The sequence below is a fragment of the Lepisma saccharinum genome, chromosome 19, assembly GCF_977018435.1.
Source record: "Lepisma saccharinum chromosome 19, izLepSacc3.1, whole genome shotgun sequence".
Lineage (NCBI taxonomy): Eukaryota > Metazoa > Arthropoda > Insecta > Zygentoma > Lepismatidae > Lepisma > Lepisma saccharinum.
Genome location: NC_139247.1, coordinates 70,321,353 through 70,338,155, shown reverse-complemented (window position 1 = coordinate 70,338,155; position 16,803 = coordinate 70,321,353). Strand labels below are relative to the sequence as shown.

At 33.6% G+C, this 16,803-nt stretch overlaps 1 protein-coding gene across 1 annotated transcript in view; it reads left to right on the top strand.

Annotated features, from left to right (window-relative positions):
• The window catches only part of LOC146003053 (ras-specific guanine nucleotide-releasing factor 1-like), a 10,457-nt gene extending 428 nt beyond the window's left edge, over positions 1-10,029 (top strand). The window contains exons 2-5 of the mRNA XM_083141218.1: positions 531-615; positions 2,269-2,466; positions 4,396-4,593; positions 7,466-10,029. Of these exons, the coding sequence (XP_082997344.1) occupies positions 531-615; positions 2,269-2,466; positions 4,396-4,593; positions 7,466-7,681 (697 nt within the window). The 3' untranslated portion in view covers positions 7,682-10,029. The remainder of the gene's footprint in view (positions 1-530; positions 616-2,268; positions 2,467-4,395; positions 4,594-7,465) is intronic.
• The last annotated feature ends 6,774 nt before the right edge of the window (positions 10,030-16,803 follow it).

The following is a 16,803-nucleotide window of genomic DNA, read 5'->3' as shown; positions in this document are numbered from 1 at the left end:
AGAAGAAATTTTGTTAGCAGATTATAACACTAGTAGAATAATAATTGTAATTTTACTTCATTATTTGAATTTTCACATGCTTTTGTACGTTTAGAATGAAATGTGCTTTAAGAAAGTGGTGAAAATGAATATTCATAATAATTAACAGACCTGTGTATACCTTTACTTGGAATCTGTTGCATATATGCAACAACAAACATAAGGGCGTTTTCGTAATTTGTTACATATATGTAACACACAGCTTAAAATAAAATTCACGTGCTTTCAGCACATTGATACTTTCATGTTAGGGTGGAAACACTAATAAAACCTCCTCCAAAGGTTTATAGTCGTCCTGTGGCTGAAAACTTTCCCCTGGCAACACATCTAGGTCACATTTTCGAAGCGTGCTTTGACAGGGAGCAGTATCTCTGCTTTCATTTTCGAGCAAGTTATAGCATATTTTTACTGCCTCCAAGTGAAGTACTGTTGGGGTGGAATGTGGCATATCTAATTATGGTAAGTTGAAGTGAAAATTTTGTTATTTTCAGGGAATTTTTGGGCCAAGCTTGGATGAAGCCAGACAAATCTACACGAGCACCTCATATTATATTAATGACTCGGAGATTTAATGAGGTATGTATGTGGTGGAATTGTATTAATTATGCTAGTGTACATGTCTCTTGATCTGATATTCAGAAATTATGTAAGTATGCTTGAAGGAGCATGCATTCATGAATGCTCAAACGCACATAATTGATAAAGGTGATAACTCAAAAAATAGAATCTAACATTTTTTAAAAGATACAAACTTTACATTTTCAATTTTATCTTTCATCTCTTTTCATATCCATGTTAAAATGACACAGTAGATATTGGTGGAAGCATTAGAAATTGTGTGTGCATCAGGGTTGACCAAACTGACTTGTGAGCCATATCATAGCTCTTTTAGGGTCACAATTAATATGGACTGTTAATTCATTGTAATGAGTTCACGATTCATTTTTCCGCATACTTTTTATTCACGATCAATTTCACCACCTGTCTGGTGGCTTCGTCAGGCATGTACTGTGTTGCCACAGGTGGCGTGGTTCTCCATGAATGCAAGCGAGAGAAAGAGGAACAACGCCACCCGTGGCAAGACAGTACATGCCTGATAAAGCCACCAGACAGGTGGTGAAATCTATCGCAAATAAAAAGTACGCAGAAAAACAAATCTTGAACTCATTAGAATGAATGATCTATCTCCGCATAACTGCCAAATGGATATGTTTAGATACAATGTGGTTTGTTAATGATTATAAACAGTCTATTAATGTAAAATAATAATCAGTCAGTATCATGAAACCATTGAGTGTATATAACTACCTGTACTTTGTGATTGTTGAACTGGCATAAAATTAATACTTTTAAAATCAGAAACATCTTTTATTTGTATATTAACAGAATGCTCCCGTAACAATAGAATTGTAGTTTCACATCAAAATCAAAAAACCATGCATGTGCTGTATGAGTTTTTCTCTCAATATTTTCTCCAACCACCTGTTGGCTTCCTCAGAAGTAGCATAACAAAGATTTTGGAATTACATCTAAACACTTACTGCATATTAAGATTAGTTTAGTTTTTTAAATGTAATCCCAATGTCGTCTTTACCCTGAGGAAGCGAACAAGTGCTTGGTGAAAATTTGAGAGAAATTTTTAATACTGTATTTCTTCAAATTCAAGATGCCATTGAATGCAATGCACACCTTAATTATTGTTTTAGAGTTTCAGAGGAAAAAGAACCTTCCGATTTAAAGTGCACTTTATATTATAGTTACATTTCATAATACAAGGTCTCATACAGTTCACAATATGAGGTCTCACACAGTTCACAATACGAGGTCTTGTACAGTTCACAATATAAGACAATACGGGGTCTCACACAGTTCACAATATAAGGCAATACAAGGTCTCATACAGTTCACAATACAAGACAATACAAGGTCTCATACAGTTCACAATATGAGAATACGAGGTCTCATACAGTTCACAATATGAGACAATACGACATCTCTTCCAGTTCACCATATGAGACAATACGGCATCGCTTTCAGTTCACAATAGGAGACAATACAAGGTCTCATACAGTTCACAATACGAGACAATATGAGGTCTCATAGGGGAGAAAAATAATTTTTATAAGTGTAAAATAAAAAATTGGCTGTAAGAATTCAAGTAATAGATAAATGTAACTGTTCGAACATTTATTCAAATTTAGTTATAATACTTCTTTTATTTCTCAACAGGTATCACAGTTAGTAGTTTCAGAAATCATTCGTCGCTCCAATCAAGCATCTCGGATATCTGCCATTGAAAAGTGGACGGCTGTGGCTGACATATGTCGATGCCTTCACAATTTCAATGGCGTGCTTCAGATATGCGCTGCCTTTACCAATAGTTCAGTCTTCAGGTTAAAAAAGACATGGGAGAAGGTTTCCAAAACTGTAAGCATAAATAAAATCTTTAATTTCTTTATTTGAATAAAATTTCTGTCTGTATACATTAACTAATTAGAGCTGGGGGTTGTATTTTGATCTTGCCACCGAAGTTTCAAGGTTCAAGTCTCGGTCTGGACATGGGTGGTCTTTGTGAGTGTCCTTACATCAGTTTCATTCAATCATTCATAGGATTAGCTGAAAATAGAAAAAAGTTATGTTAAGCAGAAAAAAAATTGTTGTTGTTTTAATGGCTAATCTTCATGTCCTACTCTTTAAAAAAGTAAATATCTAAATATGCAACTTCTTTTGCACTGCACTGCAGTAACCTGGAGACACATTTATTAAGGAGGACAAGGGCCATTTTGAATTTTATATCAGATCAGTAGAATATCGGTTATCTTATTAGTAATTTTTAGATTTTTGAGAAAAGGTAGGTCTCTTCCACCATCTGTGAGGAAGTTTGTAGTCTCATTGTTTTTTTAATGTGTTGTGTACTTCCTGTAGAGGTCTCTGTACAACCATGCACTTTCAACTTTTCTCAAGAGGCTCTTTACACCCCTTTTTTGACTTTAAGGTAGGGATGGGACAGATTAATCTATACTCTATCTATATCTGTAAAATTACAGATTATTTTTCCGATCTGATATATCTGTAAACATCTTGTAATTTAGTTCAAAATTCTGCCATTTTTTGTTATAGTTGTTATGGATAATCTCCTTTCCCTACTTTTTAAAAAAGTAAATGTCTAAATATGAAAATTCTTTTGCACTGCAGTCTTCTGGAAACATATTTATTAAGAACGTCAATGAACAATTCAAGATCTTCAAGAACCAGGATACGTACATATGCTTTCTAGGTCCTGAGTGAATTAAAGTTAATTAAAATGTGTGTGCTTGCTTTCTATATATTAATAACAATAATTGGCTAATATTCGTTGGTGAACGATGAGACTCTCTGAATTATACAGACTCCTCTCAGGTACAGGGGTAGTGTTAGGCAAGGAAAATGTTTCACAGCACAGAGAAATAAAAGCACATGGCTGCTGTAGATAAATGAAAGGATTTATTAATTATTCATTACAATTATAATGTACATATACTTCAAAAGAATATAGGGATTTAGCCTTATCGGTGTCTTGGCTCAACTATAACACATAACTTCAATGCGTGGCTATCGGCATACCTATGGTCGCATAGGTCTAGCTTATGCCAGAATTAGCACACCAAGAGATATATGTACAACACCAAGCAGTTCTTTTTAGTTGAATTCCATTGATGATCTGCAGTAAATGTTCATTTCCCGTGCAAAATCCTTGCTTTTATACTTGTTTCAAGATCACAGATCAAATACAGATGAATCACTTACTAATTACAAAAGCAAGCTAGAAACAAAAGCGACATCTACAAAAATTTGCATCCAAAATCCACACAAAGCATTTCTCAATATATAAATATTCATACATAATATACATACAAATATTACACAAGAACAAGATACAATACAATAAATATTAAACTAGAGATACACATGAAAATAAGGTACAATTTATATACATTAACACAAAAAAGTATACCAGTGACATATTTTCAAGTGGTGACGTCACATAAAAATATGGATCATATCAACCATTTGGTATTTTATAACGGATTGGTAGAATATCGGTAAATTTTATATCAGTATTTTGTCGGTATTGGCCAAAATTTCATATTGTCCCATCCCTACTTTAAGGTGAGGATTTTGTTGTACATTTTGAAGGGTTCCTCCATGTGTGCGGATGTACCAAAAAAGTTTAATTAATTTTATTCATTCTCTTGAAATATTGCTCCATATCTCTTTCCTGTCAGAGTTGACTGTAATCGTAACATTGTATATCAAATATGTGACGAAAGCAACATGTGGTAGTAACAGATTTGAATTTTCTTTCATTTCCCTTAGACTCGACAAACCATTGAGAAACTGCAGAATATAGTGTCATCTGATGGAAGATTTCGGAACTTACGCGATGCCCTTCACCGCTGTGATCCTCCTTGCATACCATACCTTGGCATGTACCTGACTGATTTATCCTTCATTGAGGAGGGCACGCCAAATTTCACAGACGATGGCTTGTTGAATTTCTCAAAAATGAGAATGGTTCGTATCATTACTTTCTATATTATTGTTTTAAAATTATATTGTTTGTGTGGTATGAGGAACATTAGCATTCATTAAGAAAATAGTACCATTACATTTTTGAAGATTAAATGCTCTTTTTTAAAGTTATTTGTTATGGAGTGTAAAGCAGGTGAGTACATTGATTTGTCTTTGAAATATAAGGTACAGAATTAAGTTTCAAATAAATCTTTAATTTTTTTCTTGAGAGGAAGCATAATATTGCTAATTAATTGTAAAGGTAATTACATATTTCACAATTGTTTTCAGCAACAGTAACCGTAATGTAAAGTAAAGATGACACAGAACAATTGATCATTGGCCAATATAACCATATTCTAAGTATTTATAAAAAAAATGTTTACTTACGTAATGTGAGTATACTCTGTTTATAAAACCAATGTTTCGGGGGTCATACTGCCCCCTTCTTCAGGCTTTTTTTTTTTTTTTGCATGTATCAGTACTCCATGGTGCGTCAATTACGTCGAATAAGGAATAGTGTAAAAGGATTCACTTGGTAAATAATATAATTAAAACCTTGTACATACCTGTATGAAGCTTTCAGTTTTCTATTTCTTCCCTTATGTAAAACCCCCGGAAACATATGAAAGTTAAAACTTAAAATTGTAAAAACCCACTTTACTCAAACGTCCGTATTGATTCCTGATGGTTTCCAGCGGAATGCAGGAAGTTCCTCGTGGCTTTTCCCGTCCTACGTTGTTCCTCTCCTCCCCACATTATGCTTACGCCATGTCCAGTTTGAAATCCCATGTTTCCTGGGCTGCGCAGTTTACTTCCGGCGTGACATGAAATCCTATTTTCTTATTTGTACTATTATCCCACCTTTTAAACATCTTTATCCAAATTTCGTCTAGGTTCCCATCGTCTCTATTCAATTTCTTATTCCTTTCCTTGCATATATTAGCAGCCCCATACACATTCCTATGTATTTGTTGATTTTCCCTTCTAATGACCTCCCTTTTCTTAATTTTATGTTGTTTTTCTATCATGTGTTCAGATAAACCTGTTCTAGGTATTTGATCCCTAATATCCTTATCGTGTTCATTCCACCTCACTTCCATCTTTCTTCCCGTTTGCCCAATATACTCCTTATCACAAGCACGTCGTATTCTGTATACTTCCTTCTCTTCCTCCTCATTTTTCTTTTTCTTTCCTTCTCTCTTGTATTCTGTGAAGTGTTTTTAGATTTTTTCAGAAACCCCTTTAAACTACGAAATCCCCGTAAACCTGTATTTCGTATATTTACCAAGTGAATCCTTTTACACTATTCCTTATTTTTACGTAATTGACGTGGCATAGAGTACTGATACATGCCAAGAAAAATCCTGAAGAAGGGGGCAGTATGACCCCCAAAACATCGCTTTATAAACTGAGTATACTCACATTATGTAAGTAAACGTTTTTTAAAAATACTTATTGTTTTCAAAAGTGAGTAATTCGCACAAATGCAAACATGAAATAACCATATTCATGTACCGACACTTGTTAAGCACTTAGAGGACTGATTTGAAAATATCGTATTTTTCAATTTAGACTTTTTTTCTTCTATTTTTCAACATGTCATGAGGCATAATTGTTCCTAATTTGTTGATATTCACCATACCTTTCTGAAATTCACAAAACATCCTCTTTCCCCTGATATATACACTAAGCCCCGCGACAGGTTAACTTTGCAGCAACTTTTCGCATACATAGACCCAAACGTGCATGCAGAATATAGTTCCGCTGTAATTCTGCGGATTTTATCACTGTCTGCTATATGAACAGCTCGGCGGTTAGGGCGAGACTGGCACGGGGATGCTGAGTGCCGTTCTCGAGTGGATTGATACATAAAATCTGCAGCAAACTTAATCTGTCGCGGGGCTTAGACTCTCGCTAATCCGGCCATTCCTTGCACATATGGGTGCCGGATTCGCGGAAGTGCCGTATTATTTTGAGGGTTGGAAATTACGTACTACTATGTAGTTTAAACACATAAGGACTATACAGGCTGCACTTTACGTGTTTCCTTTTAGAAGCCATAGTATGTACTGAACTTTACTGTAAGAAAGTCACAATTTCAAATACTGTACGTATGTATAGCATTGTTTAAGATTTTTAACTAACAACATTGTTCAACACAATAATTCATTGTTGTGCGTGTCATTTCTGCTTGAGTGACTACAGGTCGGATGTGGGCCGGACTACTGAGAGGGTGGACTATTGAGGGCCGGATTAGCGAGAGTGTAGTGTATTATGTCACATTTTATACAGAGTTTCTAGCATTTATGAATCCTTTTCAGTAACAATATTTGACAGAAAAATACAACACTGTAGTACAAGTTACTGAACACATATTTTCAAAATGTAGTTTAGAAATAATCAGTTAAAAATAACATAACTGCTAAATACATCATTACCTATTCTGAATTCAAAATAGTCACTAACTTTGAAACCCAAAGTGAGGAGTAATTTCCACAATGTTATCTGCATGTAAATTGTTCAATACCATTCTGGAGCATAAACAAGAGCTCAATGTAATTGACATGAATATAAGTAAAACTCAGCAGCAATAAAAAATAATGCACATTTTGTTTAGCAGTAGGACTTTAGAAAGGGCTTACAATAAATGTTCACAAGAGATCAGTGCATTGAATGCATCATTCAATCACAATATGATATCAAGCACAATTTTTGTACTGAAATCTTGATATTTTATTCACCTTAAGTATGTGGCCCTAACATTATAATTTCTGATCATTGTCACCTTGCTTTGCCACTGCATACTGAAGTAGCAAGCATGGAATTTACTTGCCATGTAAAGAAAAAAATAAGTGTGTTTTTATGCTTTCAGATTGCACATGTTATACGGGAGATTCGCCATTTTCAACAAACTCCTTACAAAATAGAGCTTAACCAAAAAGTGACAAACTATCTCCTGGATTCTTCCCTGTTGCTAGACGATGATGAACTGTATCGCTTATCTCTGGAGATAGAGCCACGCACGTCACGTTTGAGTTCGGTAGCTCTTGCTCAGATCCCCCTCTCCCAGACCCCTCCACGGACATAAGGTTATAGTCTTCCCCCACAACAAAAAAGAGAAAATACAATGTTATTGTTTGACAACAGGATTTCAACTTCTTTGACTACCTTTACACGTGTAAGTCTCTTAAGTAGCTATTCCTGATTCTAGAGGAAGAAAATACTAGCAATAAAAGCTCATTAAATGGAAAGCCTGGTGAGCGATAAGATACTTTAATGCAACTTCTACCCAGCATATTTTTCCCCCCATTGTAACCTTATTAGCCAAAACAAGGAAGAAGCTGAAATTCTGTTTTCGCTAAGTAACGATTTTTTTTAAAGATTTTGTCCATGTGTGAACCACGCACCAGTTGCTGGCGATTGGTGTGAATATGATTGTTTATTGCGTAACCTGTTGGCAGCAATATGTATTAGTTTCGTTTATTGGAGCAGAGAGATTAAGATTTTTACTTTTCGGGTGAGAGACTTGGAGTACATCTCAGCTAGCTACAAAGCTTTGTGCATTCAAAAGTCTTAAGGACCAGAGGTAAACAGTATTATCTTCTCCAAATGTATGTGTTGATTTATTTTATATAATTGTAATACTGATATGATGGAAGAAGAATTGTGTAGGAAGTAATTAGTTGTATAAAACCAGTGATTTTGGAGCTACGTGTTCATCAGTGTAGTTTTGTATGATTGTTCCCTCAACAATTAGCAAGGAAGTTGAAGCAACCTAAGTATGAATCCATAAAAAAAAAAGATCCAATTGTTTATGTGTTGTGTTACTTTTCACATCGGTTGTTCAGACATCTGTCATTTTCCATAGTTTTTTCTCAGTCGTACAACAGAATGGTATTTCTGATAGCTCCTTATGAAAAAATTATTCAGAGTAAAACGTGAGATCATTGTGAAACTATGCATCCATCTAAGGAACTGTGTTTGATGAAGCTTCAAATTACCATATCCAATTGAAAATTAGCATCCTTTCTTGTTTGAACATACTATTTTGCACAGATTGCACGAATTAAGATATTTCTCCTGATCACAAAAGTAAAACTTAACAGAAGTGTTACAAATTCCATGCCCTCACTAGTGTACACATGATTTTTTCGGGGGTGGGGGGCTGGAATCGTAAAGGTTAATATTACATAGCTGCATTTTAGGAGAGGGGAGATACACTATACAATATTTCGTAGTCACCATTCTTTAACCTTTGTTTTAAAAGTTATTCAAAGACAAAAGTGGTAATCGGGAGTCATGTGAATGGGAGTTTGGATTTAACGTTTCGTTTTTTCCCCGATTTCTTTTAATTTGAAAATTTTAATTTACTCGAAAACTTAAGGGTTGAAGCCCCTTCAGTTCTCACCTCCCCCACCCCTCCTGGCACTTTTCTTTTACATTTCTTTTACTTGTCTATCTTTCATCACAATATTGAATTGTAAAGATGCAAAATTTTATCGTTTTTAGATATTTTAAAAAGCATTTTTCAGTGATAATGCTGACAATTAAACATTATTGCAACAAAAGTTTCAATTTCTACGTAATGTGCTCACTGTGGTAACAAAGTCAATTTGCTAATACTTTAACCACTTATGCATATTTACAAACGAAGCATTTTTACTATTTTGTTCAAACCACATGTGTTATTGAGTTAACATAATATGGAATAAAATCCTATTAAGTGTATATGTTCTTTAATATCAATTACAAACAAGATGATCTCACAACTCTCCTCTGAAGTGCATTATACACATATCATCAATCCCAATATAGCATATTGAAATGAGAATACTTTTATCTATGTTTTGTTGGAACCAAAGTAATATTTACTTTTCAATTTTTTTGCTGTCAGAAATATCATTCTGAATATATATAATCAAATTATCTATAACTCAGCAAGATGCACTGCGTGTTGAATCCATAGGCCAGAATAGGGAAAGTGTATGCATTTCGATAAAAGTGTATCTTTGGGACTATACTGTGTGAGAAATTACTGAGTATTTTCAGTACCATAATCTATACATTTATATATATGTAATCTGACTCAGACCTCTGTGATTACTGGAAATCAAAGCAAAACTTGCTGCCTTCTATACATGTATGGAACATGTAGTTGCTGTTAATGTGAATTTGAAAACAAAGTAAATAACCCTGAATAAGTTTTAACTAGTTGTGAATAAATATAAGTATTTTACAAAAAAAACAACTTAGTCAATGAACATTTTTATGACTCCATATGTAAAGTTAGCAGATAAGTGCATCAGTACAAACCCTCTAAATTGTACAAATGTCATGAATATATTTTTCTTTTATGTGAAATGTATGTGTACTCTTCCAGTCTCTGTACAGATCAATCCGGTTACTTCTTTAAAAAGTAATTAAAGGCAAGTAAAAGGGAAATTGATTGATTAATCTGCTGATCATGACTCGACTAGAAAATGTTGCTGATCATCTAGCTTATTTGACATTTCTCGGTAGCGATCTCTAATTTCTTGTAAATTCTGTGCAATTGTATTATGTTTCCATTTCAAACACTGATATGCTACATTTTGTGACTTGCAAAATATGTTTAATTAGGTTTTTTTCATTAAATCCTGTTAATGCTAGCTAAAGAAATCTTTCGTATTTAACTTGATTCTTCAGTTTGCACTTTTGATGAAATTTCATTTATAATTCATGATTTTTCTTCTAACATATGTGAGAAACCAGCCTTTTTCTTTTTTCTCCAATCTGAAAAGACAGATTGATAATGAGTACAGTTCTATGAGCTGGAATGTTTATTGTGTCTACAAACACTACAACTTCAGGTGAATGTTGTCCTTTTTAATTGATATTGTCTTTATTCAGTAATATTTAATAGGAACTTAGTGATATAATATTTGCTGATATCGATAACCAATAGTATACCAATCTTATACAAAATTGCAATATTTCTGCAAAAATCTAAACAGTATCTTGGCGTTCTAATCAAAAATCTTATTATGAGTAGATTACTCTTGATAAGCTTATCGTAGGGAAGTGTATTTTGTTTTTTGTACAGATAACATAAACAAAATGATGAAAACGTGTGGGTGTCTCACAGGCCATTTACACAAATTTCATTTTAATATTACATTTATAAAGTTACCAGCATTTCTCCTGATTCACTGAGAGGCCATCTCGTGGTGGTTTATTGGTCTTCTTACACCTAACCAAAGTTTTACGTGAAGTTTGTTTTAAGTCCATTTTACGTACATGTAGGCTAATCGCGACTGGTCCTACAGTGTAAAGTGGGAGTTGAACCACTATGTGCCTCCCCTGGGGATTGAACGTGGGATCACCTAGTACATCCCAGTATTATTACTCATCTACCTTTATTATTATTATTATTAGCTTCTCTACCTCTTGGATTAATTGCAAAAATGGATGATGGAACCAGTACAATCCACAACTCTAAAGTCGAACGTGGGGCCATGAATTTGTTGGAATGATCCCCCGATCACTGATCGGTAGAGCCCGGAAGTTCAGGCATTTATTTTCGTTAAAATAGGCAGGCAAAAAGGCATTTATAATGTGGAAAATAGGCACTAAAAATGAAAAAAGGCAAAATAAACCGAAAAAAAGGCACATTTGGAAGTCTCTTACTTTTATCTATAATTTCTTGCAAAATGTTAAAATCTACATTGGGAAGAGCATTTCGATTTTCACCAAATTCACGCACGTAACCATGTAACTTACCACTTAATGGTACACTAAATGTTTGCATAATGACAACTACCCGATCCTTTCCCTCCAAAGTGCAGAACTAAACTTAAGATAGAGAACTTGATTTTGGAATTTATGTAAAGGCCCTTGGGCATTAGTGCTGTTTCTTGTCAATAACGTCCTGACACGGACGCTGGACGATGACGTAATTGTGCAGATGTTCTGCAACAGGTTTTCAGCAGTCAATCATGCACAAGGAAATCTTAACCGAAAGGCAATATCCTAACTCAGCATGAAATACTTTTTTCTCACACTTTTCTCCTTCAGCAATGTTGAAACATGCGTGAGTTCAATATTACTTAAATAAGGCGAAAATTATTCACATAATAAACGGACGAAAAATAAATGCCAACAACGTTTTTTGGGAGAAAAATAATATATACTTACACTTTTTTTAAAAAAAAAATGGTCCAATTTCATTGAAAAAGGCAAAAAAAAAGGCATTATAATTAAAAATAGGCAGTGGGGTCCCAAATAGGCAAAATAGGCAAAATGAAAAGGCTTCTAAAACATTCGAAACAACATAAAGAACATATATCCGGAAAAATTTTATCAATATATGCAGTAGATAAAAAGAGGCATTTTGCCAAACTTCCGGGCTCTACTGATCGGTATTAAAACTTACAACTATTAGGAATATAGGTAAAAAGACCACTTTCAACAATTAAAATTAGTTATTTATTTCTAATTGTATACATTTACTATATTAGGTCAGTGTGCAATTGGGAATCAACATCAGCATATGTTATATCACTACTTAATTTGTATTGGTGAAATTATTACAATAGTTCATCCCCTAATCCAAAAAAAAAAAAATAAGAACTTTCAAGAAATAATAATTGATAATGTAACTATAAACTTCTCCAATATGCTTAATTTGTCATTGGTATTTCTTCTTTACAAGTTCTCTGATACACATTTAATATTATGAGTGGCACAAATGAACATTGTTGTATCCAGTTGTTCATGTGTGAAAAAAATGAACATTCATGCAATGTCGAATTACATACAAAACGTTGACAATTTCCTCAATAAACATTTTAATTTTAAGAGCTGTGAAGAATGTTGTCATGTACAAAAGTAGTAGTAATAACAAGAAGGTACCTGGAAAGGAAAAATACAGCTGTGAAACTTTAATGTCCTTCAGGTGAATTATCATTACGCATTTTAACATATTTATGTATGTCCACAGTGGAATGTGTGGAGAATGGTATAAAAGAAGTAAAATGCTTGGGGTGTTTATATATTTTTAGAATATCTAGAAGTAATTCAGCAGTACTTCTGACCAATTCCAGCAAATCGAATTGCCAGAAGGGACCAGTGTGAGAAGTGTCAGTTAACTTTCAAATAAAGCTCAAAGAATATACGTACAGACATGCACAGTATTATGGTAAAATAAACTTTAATTTATTTTAAAACTTTTTCTAAACAAAAAGTTAAACTAAGATCTCTTATTTTTTAGATAAAGACTAAATTTTATTGTTTTTACCTGCTCATTCAAGTACTTATATTTAGAAATAATTATAAACTGTAATATTGCTCTAAAGATGTTATATATTTACTGTAGCAAAGATTGAGTATTCCTGCTTCCTTTTAGAACAAATCATTATCATATTTTAAAGGTAACAGGGTGTACAGAATGTATCAGTATGTCTATGCACTACAGCAGGAGATATGCACTATTTCTGTAGAAGTAATAGTTATGTAAAAGTGTGCTTATTTGAGTTTTCACAAAGCCACGTGAGTATAATTTTAGTACACCTTTTTTACTGTGAATTTTAGTATATTTTCTTTACATGGAAAAACTTTTCTCTTTGGGCACTTTTACATTGGAGTGGCAAGTGATGCAACTCCTCAGTGCTGTAATGAAGTGCCATCATCCTGTTTCTACATGAATTGTCTATGCAGTCTGTGCTTTCGTTTACAGTTTGGGTAGTCTGCATAGACAATCTGACTACACTAAAATTTACAACGCTGTTTAGGAAAAGCAACATTTTCCCATAATGTTGGCTTGTGTCCAGCTGAAAACAATTACAACAAGAAATGCCCACGTTCTCTTCTAACCCCTTAAGTGTGGAATTTACTGAACAAGTCGCTACTGGAAAATGTAGGATTTGTAGCCGAATTACGTTGAACAAACTGTCTTCTTTTGTGCTTTTTTTATGTTCCACGACACATGTAAATAATACATAGCATGTCAGCATGTATGTTTATGCAGCATAAATATTTCTGCTGTGGAAGTCTTTGAAACAAGTGCAACTCAATGTCTTGAGTTATACAAGCTTCTTTCTTGAACCATATTTCAGTTCTCTATTACACGTGAACTACACCATACGAGAGCAGACAACTTTTCATTCATCTAAGTTACATTATCTTTCTTGTTCTTTTTCTTCTACTGTTGTTGTTACTACAGCTAGCACAATCTCACTTAATGTGAATGTTATGTTCCTAACGTCTTAGTGAATGCATATGCCACCCCCCCCCTCCCCGTTGATTCTAGTCAAAGCAAACACAAGACGTATATATATGCCTTCCGCACTACAGTAGCACACTTAATGGGTTAAACATCAGATAAAGACACGTGGTTAAGAGGAAGCTTTTATTGGGAGATGCGTTGCCAATGCCTGTGTCCCATTGCCACTGTTATCTTGAGAACGGGTTCCTCTAACACTGGTTTCCAGTAGCTCTCCAGTTGTACCCTCAATACAAAAATATTGGGAGCCCCCAACAGGGATTGAACCCAGGACAAGAGTGAAACCATTAGTGTAACGGCTTATCTACTAGAAAGTAACTTAATTACTTTTTCAAGTAACCCCTGCTGGAAATTTCTACTGTTTTCAGTAGACAAATTCTACTGTTTTCAAATGTATTCTACTGTGTACTGTGAAATGTACTGAATTCCTATTGTAGATCTACTGTACAGCTACTGTACTGAAAAAACAATGTAAATAATAATGCATAATACTTGCTACAATATATTATAAAATCATTCATTGGCTCCAAGAATAGACAAATTAATTCTTCACACCATATTTTCAGTGATTTTCAAGTGAGTTGGATAAACCGTACATGAACTGAATTTCTACTGTTTTTCTAATGAATACTACTGAAGTCAGATATATCTTAATGAATAAGTTACTACAACTCTTTCTTAAGAAATAACCCAACCTTAAAGCAGCCAGCAGTTTGAATACATGATCATATCAGTTGATTTCTTTTTTCAGCATGGAATTTGCATTGTTATTATTATATCTGCAATGCAATTGCAGAAAGGATCCATTTTTTGATCAACATAGTCAACAGTGTTTGCTTGTTTTGGTTTTTCAAGCATTGAGGGGTCAGGTCTTCATTTAAACTAATTTTTTGCTGTTTTCGTGTGAATATAGAAAGAATAATATGTCAATTTATGTATAAAAGAGTATGTTTTTCAATTTTCTACAAGTGCGTTAACTACAATGAAGCTACACACTTAAAGATGTGTTCACATTATTTGATTTCTTTGTTGTGTGAACTCATTCCTAAGTAGCAAGTTCCACATGCTTTACCATACATTTATTTTAGTTGTTTATACAATTTTTCCATTGCATTTTCAGTTGTATAGATAAGATTACTGACAAGAGTACCGTTTTCAGACAGCAATATACTGAACACAATAAAATATATTAGTTGTGGGTTTGATAAAGAAAATTTATTATTGTTAAAATTATATTACTGAAAACTTTAAGACTACAGTTCAGCTACTGAAAACAGTAGCCTACTAAAAACAGTAGAAAACAGTAGCATTACAGTTCATCTACTGAAAACAGTAGATGTTTCAAAACACCCATTGATCTACTGAAAACAGTAGACAGAATTTTCAGTAAGGACAGTAACCGTAAATGGGTTACATTTGAAAATGAGAAACTGTGAGTTACTTTTTTTGAGCAAAGTAATCATAAATGTAATCGAATTACTTAAAAGAAAGCAACCTTCCAAATACAGCATTCAAATGACAGTTGCCATGTTATGCATGTAATGTCAGTCCCATGTGAGCTGTTGCATTCTCAAGGTTTACAAAATGTCACTTCAGTGTCAAAGTGCCCAGTGATAATGAGGAGAGATACAGTGAAAATGAAAGGATATTAAGGAAAGAAAATAATTTGTTCTGTATTTACAACAACATATCATTGTGATGTGGTAACAGCTTGAATGAGTTCACTGTGTTTATGCCCTTCAATAATCAGATTTTTAATAGCTCATGAAATTATTTCAATTGAATCTTCTTTATATGATTGGGACAGCAATGAGCGATAAGGTGCTTCTGTAAAAAATGCTGATAATTTTGTTTATATTTCTGCAAATAGTTTGTAATTGAGAACATAATTTGGTATTTTTTGTGAATAAGAAAGTATAATTTATGGATGTGATAGATTAATCGATGCTCTACAAGTATCAACCAATATAGGCATACCAGTATGTCAGCATATTACTAAAATTAACAATAATTTTACAAATCTTGTAATTTAGTGCAAAATTCTACCATTTTTTGATTATTTTACAGTTATAAACATGTAATTCATATGCCGTAGTTTTGTAAGTTAAACAAGCAGTTCTTTTTTAAGGGCAAAACCCATGACGGCCTCATAGATACGTGCATTAAGTAAGGAAGTTAATGAACCAATTATACTCTTCAAGGTACATGAGCAATTTCATATTGGCTTGATAGAACATTAGTTACTGATAATTCTGGTAAATATTATATCATCAGTATCAAGAAAGATTTCATGTGTGTCCATCCTTGGTATAAATAATCTACTATAATTTCATAAAATAAACTTATCACATTGAGTGTCATGCTTCTAAGAAGTTTCACCACAAAAAGGTTTCCAATGTGTATACCTGACTGGTATTGGTAAAAATTTCCTGATAGTCCAGGCGTACTTCTTTACAATGTGTTATTAATTCCCTACCAATTTTTTGAGCTGGTTATATTAATTTCTGAAACATGCATGTAGTAACAAGTAACTGATTTGCCACCGGAAAAGAAAGCACATGCACACATATGCATGTATATGTCCTCGTGCATTATGTTAATCACTGTGAAGTTAAAGTGCAAATGGCATGTTCAGCATTCCATAAAAATGAAAGTATTATTTAATTTGAGTAGATTGCTTAGACCCATGTAACTTTACCAAAATGGCCCCTCATTTCGTCAATTAATAAGTATTCATTGGTTGGTAAAAATGTTTTATTGCAGGACAATGCTTTTACTTACCACCAAGTCAGAATACAAAGCAGTTTTTAATCTTCAGTTCTCATCAAACAGATTATTAGGGAAGAACTCTTACATATCATTCCTGTGTAACATAGTCCAAATTATCTAGGAACCATGTGTCTTGTCAACCTTATGTAGTTCATTCAGAATTCCACCGGCACAAAGTTTTT